The following is an 11,423-nucleotide window of genomic DNA, read 5'->3' on the forward strand; positions in this document are numbered from 1 at the left end:
GCGGAAGCTGAGGTGCAAAGAGCCCATAGATTCATTAGTTGTGTCTTTTGTTTTGGTTAGATGTTGCTGGGAACGCTGGTATCACCAGATCCTGTACACAGACGTTTCATAAAATGTTTTAAGGTTTTCTACTGAAACTGTCTCTTTTTACCAAACTAAACAACACAAATGTAACCGAGAACTCCACAGTACTCCTAATGGTGACTATATATAGATGTGGATTCTCTTTATTTTTCTTTATTTATTTCGTATTTGTGTAAAAACTTCAAAACATAAATTTCACCCACTTTCGAATGCATGTTTTTTCTCCAATTCTGGTAATGTCCCAACTCAATTATTCATCAAAATGTTGAATAATTTCAGGTTTTTGACATATTTCCCATACAGGCGAGTCGTGTTTGTGTCATACTGGAAGAACTGGTCAGTCTGGGAACGTTTCCATGGTGATTCTGTTTAGAAAACACCTTGAAACAAACAGCTCACCCTTTCCCGTTTTCCAATTTTATTCACCTTTGTCAAAAACAATTTTACAAAGAAACATTTCACCTTAAAGTCAGACACAAATTTCTGATTTTGAAAATATTGAGGAAACATCCATAGAAAGAGCAGCAACATAAAAAAGAGAAAGTTAACGGTAAAAAAACGAGAGCCCTTTAAATGAAACGCAACCTAAACAGGCTGAACAAACTTATAAAAACTTTCATCCTACAGTTTCTGATCAACCGCTGCAAATGTATAACTTTGACACAAACATCAAGAAGTTAAATAAAACTGATGGAGTCATGTGTTTTTTTTTTTTAATTAATCATTTTTAAGATGGCAGAAAAAGAAAGATGGGCCGCAAAAAAAAAAAAAAACTACCTAGAAATACGAAAAAAAATGTTTAAAGACCAAACCCGTTCTAAGTGGTTTCTACAGCATCAATTTGAAATCAGCAGAAAAAATACTTTCCAGATCTTATTCTAATCTTGAAACTAAAATATATTGTACTTTATGTAATATCCACCATTAGCTTAGCTTAGCATGTTTAACAGCTAGCTACTGAGAATGACAATTACTTATCTGTCTTTTTGTTTGCAAAAATAACCTCAGTTTTCTTTCTTGAATACTTGGAATATGTGTCACATGTGTGATAGAAAGATATGCGTTTTTTTCTATATTGTGAGCTAGCTAGTTATCAAGCTAGCTGTTTTGCAAGTCACCGGTCAAGAAAATTTTAAATTTAAGATTAAGTTTCCAGTTTCTAACATAATGAGTTGACGTAGAAATGCGTATTAAGCTCCTTTTTTACTTTGAATTAATAATATATGTCATTAAAAACAAACGGTACTTTGGGAAACATTTGCTAGTGCATTTAGCTTACATTAGGTTAGCTAATCTAACTCGGCTAAACCAAACGCAGAAAACTTAATCCGGCTCAGAAAGTGTATTTGTGTGACCAGAAATATTAAAAAAATGAATAAAGAAAAGTGGAACAAATGTCACAAGTAAGACTGAAAGGCAAACTTTTTCTACATTCACAGAAAACCAAACCAGCATTTACTTATTTTGGCTAACGTTAGCCTGTTAGCTCCTAAGAAGAGGGTTAAAATCTTTTAAGCTAAAGCAAGAGTAAGTCAGAAATATTTAAGTTTCTGGTTTCTAAGATAAAATGCAAGCAAAGCTAATTTTTTCTCCCAAAATTAATGCACCACATCTGAAACAAATAGCATTTTGTGCCGTTATCTTACAATAGCTTAGCTTGGCCAAGCTAGTCAAGGTAATTGCTGAAAAACGGTATGTCTTTAAACAAATCATTCGTGTGATAACATAAAACTTGATTTGTCTTTTTTTAACACTTGGTATTACTGTGTTGTATCTGGATTTTCTTTTTCTATATTTAGACCGACATAAACTAACAACTTCCTGTTTATTTTAGCTAAATGTAGCCAATCACCAAGGCTTAAATCTGTTCCAAGAGCAAAATGTTTACCTTTCAATACAAAATCCGTAAAGAAATACATGTAAAAACACAGAATCTGTAAATGTGTTGCAAAAAAATTAGATTTAAACTTAATTTCCAGTTAATTACATTTTTAGGAGTTAAATGATGTAAAAATCACTTTAAAACATGCATGAAAAACAAAGATCTAGTGCTAGAACGTGTATGATGGTACTATGTGTCTGTAAGCTCTTTTTTCTGGAGTATTAAACCATGAAGTTGGCAGCCAGGAGAGAAAACATGGCGACTGCTGCCAGGCTGAGGGCGGAGGCGCCGGGCAGGCCGGGCGCCGCGTTGCACAGGTTGGTGCTGCAGCAGGTTTTGGTCATTTTGTAGATGGTGGTGTTGGAGCTGCCGGGTAATTTCACGTCTTCCGTCTGGTTGCATTTTGCCACTTCGAGGCAGCCCTTCATCTTGAGTTTCACATCACCTGTAGAAGAAACACAATTTAGGATTGACTATCAACCAGTAAATCCATTTTCAACCCGTTTCAATGAAAGTAGTTCAACTTGGGGCTTTTTTGGAAATTTAAGTCGCGTTTAAAGTCATTTTAGTTGTTAAAAAGTATTTGGGATTTTTTTTTTTTGTGTCGTGCTGACGGCGAGAGCGGACATTTTCTACATATACATTTCCCCCCAATGGTTTTTTCAAGATAAATTAATTTCCTGATTGTTTTCTCAAAATAACGAGTTGATTTCCTGGTGGTTTGAGTTAAGATTCTGACTTTTGTACGAGTTCATTACCTGATTTTTATGGTTTCCTCAAGATAATGAGTTAATTTCCACTGGCTTTCTTAAAATAACCAGTTAATTTCTGGTTGGTTTTCTCAGAATAACGAGTTAATCGATCAGAAGATGGTAGTTGTTAACAGCCGATTCCCTCCTCCTGCACGTTGTCGTGCTGCACAAAGACATGCATGAAGCAGCCATGCAGGTAAAATCTTGTTTTGCTTGTGCGCATTCCCTTCAGTGGCAATATAATTATATTGACCTAAATTATATATTATCTGAAAATGTTGTTTTCTCATATAGACACTTAAAGAAATATGATATACTTTCAGTTGCATAACATTTATTCATGTTACACAAGATTTGCATGATGTTGATTCTATTTTAGTGATTTGTTTCAGTGTTTTTAAGTCAGCAGTACAACTTAATCATGTTTTTTTGTGTGTTGGTATTTATGGGACATTTATTAAGTGCTGTAAGACGCATTGATGTCATAAGGGTTATCTGTGTTTATTGCTGATAAGCTAAGAGAAACCTATAGAGATAAAAAGTCAATCTGTTCTGAAAGTGCACTTCCTGTTACATTTGAGAGGAATCCACCTCTGAGATTAAACGGGATTAAGGCTTTGCCCTGTAAAAACACTAAATCTTACCGAGTATTCCTGGTCTAGTTTCTAGTGGAAACATCTTACTACACTTGAAATAAGACAAAACTAAATTACAAGTAACTTAGCAAGACAGAGGCTTATTTTAAGTAAACAATTCCTTAGTATTGATGAAAAAGTACTTGATTCACTAGAAGATAAATTAACTTAAAACAAGAAATTTTCCTCATGTTTCTAGTAAAATAATCTGCCAGTGAAACTAGATCTTGGTTGCTAGGCGACGGGCTGGGCAAGGCTGCCGTTGCTAGGTAATGGCGCCAGTGGAACTAGCACTTTATCAATATTAAGGAATTATTTACTTAAAACAAGTCAGGATATCTTGTTCAAAAGCTACTTTTGAGTTAGTTTTGTCTTATTTCTTATTTTTCGTTGATTTCTTATTTTTAGTAAAACACAAAGGTTTGTTTTGAGCAAATAATTCCTTAATATTTATGAAAAAAATATTCTTTCCATTGGCAGATTATTTCACTTATAACAAGATATTTTTCCCATATTACAAGTTAATTTATCTCCCAATGCAGCCAGTACTTTTTCATCAAGATCAAGGAATTATTCACTTAAAACTAGTCTATTTCTTGCCGAAAAGTGTATACCAAGATATTTGCACTAGAAACCAGACCAAAGTTACTCGATAAGATTTTGTGTTTTCTTGCAGTGTGGAGTGTCTTTGACAAAGTCTGGGTTTAAATCCAGCCGAGATGCTCTTACTGTTGGAAAATCCACCAACATGGCCGACTGAAAATGTTCCAAATTCCTCCACAGCAATAAAAGCGACTCGGTGCCAGCAGCTGCTGCTGCAGCCACAGCTACCCAACCAGTTACTGGGTATGGAGAGGAGCCGGTGGGGCTAATACCTGGAAACCACACTAACACCATGTTCTGTTGATAAACATTTCTTCAAAAAACAAATTAGTCATCCAGCGGTTCAGGAATGTGGCTGTGAATGTCTTGGAGATTATCTCTTGGCGAGACGTTTTTGATGAGTGACTCACCCGATCCCCCTTCGCCGCTGAAGCAGTGCTCCCCGGTGCCACACGTGGTTTTTGAGGTCAAGCAGAGGTTCCACAGGCCGATGCTACATTTGTAGCACTCGAGGTTTTGACCTGTTAGGTTTGAGGAATCAAGGGTTCGGGGAAAGAGACAGAAAGGAGGAGAAAAAATGTTTACTTGTAAATAGACGAGCAGCAGATTGTACAGTGAGTTACTGACAGCAGAGGGGAACCGCACGTTTGGATCAGAGCAGGAAACCACAGAGGCGTTTAAAAAACAAAATGGAGGAAGAGCAGAAACCATTTCAGTCTTTTAAAAGGCGACTAAAGTATGACACGATAACAAACCTGTCACAATGAACACGGACATTATTTGAAACAAAACTTAAAAATTATTGGCAACAATATGAACATGCTTTGATTTAAACCAGGGTGTCCAAAGTGCGGTCCGGGGGCCATTTGTGGCCCTCTGGATCATTTTTTTGTGGCCTTCCAACCACAGTTCTAGAGGAATGGACAATTTTTAACATTTCTTTTAGATTGACAAATTTTACTGACAAATAAAATAATTTTAAAATTACACACACACAAAAATTGGTATAGAACAAGTTTCTTATTCATTGGCCAGGTTTTAGTATTATAGGGTCACAAAACATCCAGTAACTTAATTGACCCCAACATTCCTGAACCTTTTTATTTTTTGCATCTAAAAAAAATATTACATTTGTTTCAATAAAATCTTTATTAAAATAATAAATATGACAAAAAAATTATTTGATTTGAGAAATGAAAACAGTTTGGACACTACTGATCGATTTAACCCTAATTTAATTGTAGCTCTGGTTGTTTAGGATCAATCTCCTGCTGGTGATGAACCTCCACAACATGATGCTGCCACCACCATGCTAAGCATTCTGAATGTATTCCAGAAAGTTCACCCTTGGCCTTTAATGACCTTCTTCACCTTCATAATATTCTCTAGCTTTAAATGGCGCCGTCGCTTTCTCCATGTCTCTCTTCCTCCTCGTTGTTAAGTTTGATTCTTGCTCTCTTATCTGCACGCTCACTTACAATCGTAGCACATAAGGCTGGCAGATAGTGTTGGATAAAGTGATCATGAGAGGCTGCAGAGGGAGGAATAGATAAAAAAAAACTCCATTATGTGCTTCACTTGCTGTCATCGTTAAGATGTCTGAGTGAAGCCCTGCGCTGAACGGTGACGGATTCTCTGCATCCAAAATGAGTTTGTGCTGCACACGGCATCATTGGGTATTAAACCTTTTCATTTCTTTATGTCTTAAGTTTAAATGACAAATAAATCTCAGGGTTTGGTCTCACCGTTCACTAATTTTCTTGAACAGAACCATGAGACCGATGGAGAACTGGACTTATATACAGGTTAAATAAATAACAAAGAAAGTCTCTGCTTACAGATTGGGTGACCAGCTCTGATGGAAGCTAGCTAGCCATCTAGCTAACTGTCGAGGTAGCTAGAAAAGGCACATCTAGCTAGTTAGCTGTCTATGTACCTACATAGACAGCTAGACGACTTCTGATGGGAGCTAGCTGACCAGCTGGATAGCTAGCTAACTCTCTAGATGGTGTGGAGAATTAAAAAATTTAATCAAGTACATTCATGCTCTGAGTGAGTTTTGTATATTTTGAGTATCAAATATAAAGCTTCATATTGCTACACTGTGTTAAACCCTTTAGAAACTTGTATCCACATTATAGTTTGAAATGTTTCAGCTCAGGTTAAGATGAATAACCCTGTTTACACCAGTTGGATAAAGAGAACAGGATGCAGCAGGCCAGAATGTTCTAGCAGCAGAATAAAAGGTGAAACATCTAAGAAAGCACAACTCCTTAAATGGTTAGCAGCCAAGAGAGGAGAGCTTCATGCAGGAGAGGATTTGTATAGTTTGTGTGTATGCGGACGGTTCGCCACATCTCTGGGTGCGAGGATGAGAGGTAAAAGTATGAGGTCCTCGCACTCAGACACGACCTCCTGCAGGGACGTATGGCTGGTCGTGTTTGTGGGTGAGTTGTGTCTCCATTGGGCCAAATGCATGGATTTAATAAATGTCTTGTTGAATGATTTTACATTCTGGTTTGTGGTTCAGTTTTTGTGTCTTGCCTGAAATATTTAAGACCCGGGTAGAGAGACGTGTTGTTGAAGCGATGGTCGTTTCTGTCCCTCAACAATGGATAGAAATGGCACAACTAGCTAGCGAGGTGACTTCTGATGGGAGTTAGCTAGATAATTAACTATCTGGCTAATTGTGCATTTTCTGGCTAACTACTTAAATAGCTAGATTGTTAGTAAACTGCATAGCCAACTATCTAGATAGTTGAGACTTCCTAGTGCTTTTTCTGGATATCTACATATCCATCTAGCTAGATAACTAGGGAGCTAGACAGACGGCGTTTTGTTCTTTTGTGTCGTTGAGTCACTGGGTGTTTAGCAGAAGGATTGCATTGCTTCACATTCTGGTTTTTCTTCATTCCTCAGGAGTTTCGTCCTCCTGGTAGACGGAGGCCAAAAGGTACATCAGGGTCAGGATGATCTCTCTCGAAACTGAAGCCTCTGTAACCCAACTGTGTCATGGAGATGCTTCTTGCTATTTAAGTTTTACTTTTGGACACGGTTTACTACATGAACCTGACATAAAAGCCGCTCTTACCCCAGATCTGTAATTAAATTCCCAGAGGCCAAGAAACGGAGGATAGGCATCCCTTCCTTTTAATGCCATCATTTGTTTTTAAAGAAACCTTAAAGTCCTAAAACGTCTCTAGTAGCATGTAAAAGATCTAAAAACACACTGATGAGTTCAAGATAAAACTCAGTTTGGGACTTCCCAAGATAAAACATTTCCATGTTGGATTTGTTACAAATTTAGAAGCAGGAAGCAGCGAGACGAGGCAGCTGTAAATACAACTCTAAAGAGCATAAATAAATAAAACCACTGAAGCAAAGAAGCTCTTACCACCACAATAGATGGAGGAAAACTTTTTATTTAGCAAGTAATTCATCCTGATCCAAGTTCTGATTGATGTTGGATTAAAATAAATGATTATCTGCTGTTTCTTTGGAGAAAAATCCAGATTTTACTCATTTAGTTTCTCTTCCACTGACAAGCAGCCCAGTGCATGTCTGGATGTTAACATGGATACATTTCAAGTGTTAAAAGATGAAATTGTTGCTGTTTTTACAACAAAAGGGTCTTTATCAGCTAAAAAGTAATAAAATTACAATTGGTTTAATTCCTCTGAGGTCAAACTTTATTTTTAAGTTAATCTTTAGCAGAAGTTACTTTAGAAAATGATTGAGCTTTGGTGCTTCAAACGTGTAGTTTTCAATTCCCGGTCATTTACTGCACGTCTTGCCTTCCTTCTTCCTGTTCAGCCGCTGGTGAGCGACAGAAACCTTAAAAAAACTGGATTTAACTGGTCTGTCAGGAAGGCATACGGAGAATGCAGCTTTTCTGGCTGCCAACTTTTCACAGTCAGTGACTTTATGTTACAGAAGTCAAACAATAAACCTGATTTCATCTCACATCTAGATGTCTGCGTCCAAAATATGCAGATTTAGGGACAAACACACCACTTTGTGTTGCTAAAAGGTTAAACCAGGGGTGTCCAAAGTGCGGCGCATGGGCCAACTGTGGCCATTTGATTCATTCTGTGAGGTCCGATCAAAATCTGGTCCTCTGAAATTTTCCATGGACAGTTTTTCCATCTTCTTAAACGGTGAACATCAAGTAAAACACCAGTTTTTATTTAATGTTGATGCATTAAATAAAAAACAATTTGACACATTAATCCATTATATTTGACTAAATACAGCAAAAATTGTTGATTCACATTTTGGGAAACATTTTATAGACTTTAAAAAGTGGAGAACAACAAGGCCAAATAATGGTAAATGTGTTATTTATCGTTGTGCAGTCAAAAAAATATTTAAAAATTAAATTTTTGAGTTTTAATTTTGGAGGAAAAAAAGAGTACTGAACACTTTCAATTTGTGGATTTTGACAAAGTTTGGACATCCCTGGGTTAAATTTTTGTGACTGCAAAATCACAAAAATCCTCAACTGTAAATATGAATAAAACAAAGTTTTTTCTGTAATGTTGCTTTAAATACAAAACATATTTTACCAGCTGGTGAACCAGAAAACAATAGAAACTGAACCATAGCTACATTTGTTTTTAATTTAGGATTTGTCTCTGCCGCCATGTTGAGCCACTTGTTGCCATGTTTGGCACACGGTGTGCGTGACTAAACACCAACAATGAAACAGCATGTTTTATTATCGGAACCAGTCGGCCCAGTTATCATCCCGGCATCTTGTGACTGGTGGAAAGTACGTCATTAAAAAGAGTTACACACTGTTCCTTCCTTTGTGACCCGTTCTGATTTATGAGTCAGAGATACAAGCGTTCAAATAGAGCACTACTTACACTTTCAACCTCAAGCATAATTGTTTTTCTTTGGTTTATTCACAAATATTAACATTTCACTGTATTTCTACAAGTTTTTATTAAAATATCCCAAGATCAAGTTTCAGAGTTCCACATTTATTTGGCTAAAATGATTTAGCTAAATAAACACAAAGCGAAAAATACAAAATCTTACCAAATATTTTTAGTGCAAAGATCTTAGCACACTTTAAATAAGACAAAGTGACTTGAAAGTAACTTTTAAGCAAGAATAAAAAAATAATTCCTTAATATTGATGGAAAAATACAAGATCCACTGGCAGATAAATAAATTTATAACAAGACATTTCCCCATGTTTCTAGTGAAATAATCTGCCAGTGGAATAGAACTGGGTTGCTAGGTGACGGTTTGAGCTTGGCTGGCGTTGCTAGGTAATGGCGCCAGTGGAACTAGCACTTTTTATTGGCCTAAAATAAAGCTCTATATCTTGTTGAAAAGTTACTTTTAAGTAAACTAGACTAAAAGTACTTGGCAAGTTTTGTGTTTTTGCAGTGCGTGTCAAAGTTCAGTGGGTCACCCAGAAGTTTCAACACGACGTGAAATAATCTGCCACTGGATCTAAGACTTTTTCATCAATACAAAAATATATTAAGGCCTGCAGTGTAAATGTAACCAGATTAATCGGTCATCAAGTTATGAATTAAACGCAACTCTGAACAGGAAGGATTTGAGATTTATTTAAAGAAATCGGTGTTTCGGCTGTTTCTGGATTAGTTTATTCCAGATTTGTGTTGCATTGAAGCTGTTCTTTAATGTGCTTTGGTGCCAAGCCGTTTAGTGATTTATAAACTAAAATGTATTCCCTGACTGTAGATCAGGAAGTTTAAACAAACCCGTCAGAACCGGTCCGACTTCATACCAGTCAAGACAAAGCGGTGAAACACTTTCAGTGCCACTTTCACAAGTACATTTTGTGACGATCGCAGAGTTCTGGACATAAAAAAGTAGAAATGTTTTATCTGAACGCAGTCATAATGGACGACTGAAGCAATGGCTGATGGGAAATGTTGAGATTAAAATATGGACAAAATAAACCAAATCGGTCACAATCTGTCCTGATTTTATTTATTTTTACTTAATCCTGGTGAAGTGTTGAACTGTACTTGAAATACTGACTTTAAACTCCTAAAATGTTAAACTTTGATTATGAGAACAAATTTATAGTTATCATTTCCTAACAATAGACCTTTAAACAACCTTTGATTATTGGAAACTGTTAACTAAAATATTTATTTTTGGTATTTTTGTGGTGAAATGCGACACAGGGAACTACTTTTGAAGAAAACTATAAATAAGCTGCAAAAGGAGTTAAACCTGGTCCCGTATGAAGGATAAATAAGTGCTGCACTTCTTAGAAACGTTTGCTGAGGCCTTCAAGGAAAACATGAAGTCCGGTCCAACTTCATACCGCGGATGAGACAAAAAGACGTTTTTTTAGTGCGACTGTCACTTAAAAAATAAATTTTGTGAAGAATGTAGCCGTTTAAGCTTTGGGGCAAAAATGTGACAACATTTGCATGGTTTTGTAAATTATGATAATTTAATGCAAAGTTGGCATTTTTAATGGACTTTCAATGCAACTTCTAGAGCAACTTTGCATGAAAAGTGTCTCTATTTACCGAATGACACTTCATGACATCATTCATTCATAAGAACATTTAGAAACTAATCAGTCACAGAAAATTTGTGAAAAAAATCAAATCAATTGAAATACAAGTAGAACTATTGATCAGAAAACCTGATTCCTCACATGCAAAATGTAAAGATCAATACTTTGATCATTTTTCTTTTACATTTTCTGAAGTTGGCAGATGTTTTCCTTCAAAAAATACTATAAATTCTGTTGTAGCACTCGTTTTACATCATCTCACTGCAAACACACAAAATCTGACCAAGTATTTTGGTCTGGTTTTGACTTTTAAATGTCTTAATACATTTAAAATAAGACAAAACTAACTTACAAGTAGCTTTTCCACAACAAATGGGAGCTTTTTAAAGTAAATAACTACTTACTATTGTTTTAAAAAAAATACCTGATCCACTGGCAGATAAATTAACTTAAAACAAAACATTTTCCTCATGTTTTTAGTTAAATAATCTGCCAGTGGAACTAGAACTCGGTTGCTAGGTGACGGGCTGGGCTTGGCTGGCGTTGCTAGGTAACGGCGTCAATGGAGCTAGCACTTTTTCACCAATGTTAAGGGATTATTTACTTAAAACAAGCTGCTATATCTTGCTGAAAAGTTATTTTTTGTCTTATTTCAGGTTTACTAAGATACTTGGTAAGTTTTGTGTTTTTGCAGATTATTTTTCTATAAATGTCTTGTTATAATTTAAATAATCCACCAGTTGAATTAGTAATTTTTAATCAATATTAAGTAGTTATTTAATTAAAACAAGCTCCTACATGTTATTTAAAAGTTACTTGTCAGTTAATTGTGTCTTTTTTCAAGTGTACTTATGTATTTACACTTAAATTAGATTTTGTGTTTTTGCAGTGCTGTTTATGCCTCTAATTTTGAGCAACAAATGCTTTTGTTACCGTTGTTGGTATTTCCA

General features: G+C 35.9%; 1 protein-coding gene across 1 annotated transcript; it reads right to left on the reverse strand.

The window, feature by feature from the left end:
- Positions 1-485: 485 nt before the first annotated feature.
- Positions 486-4,682, reverse strand: LOC106958211 (sperm acrosome membrane-associated protein 4-like). Its single transcript, XM_015049995.1, has 2 exons — positions 4,367-4,682; positions 486-2,411 (listed from the first exon to the last, which is right to left on the reverse strand). Exons 1-2 carry the CDS (start codon positions 4,665-4,667, stop codon positions 2,188-2,190), a joined length of 525 nt encoding a protein of 174 aa, XP_014905481.1. The 5' UTR covers positions 4,668-4,682; the 3' UTR covers positions 486-2,187.
- Positions 4,683-11,423: the final 6,741 nt, after the last annotated feature.

Source organism: Poecilia latipinna, unplaced genomic scaffold (assembly GCF_001443285.1).
Source record: "Poecilia latipinna isolate Pla-1442-1.1 unplaced genomic scaffold, P_latipinna-1.0 Scaffold970, whole genome shotgun sequence".
Taxonomy (NCBI): domain Eukaryota; kingdom Metazoa; phylum Chordata; class Actinopteri; order Cyprinodontiformes; family Poeciliidae; genus Poecilia; species Poecilia latipinna.

Excerpts from the sequence above, each read along its gene's own strand:
- LOC106958211 (XM_015049995.1), bottom strand. The coding sequence starts at position 4,667 with ATGGTTTCTGCTCTTCCTCCATTTTGTTTTTTAAACGCCTCTGTGGTT. Across the intron at positions 2,412-4,366 it reads CAGCGGCGAAGGGGGATCGG|GTGATGTGAAACTCAAGATG; the intron begins GTGAGTCACTCA and ends TTTCTTCTACAG.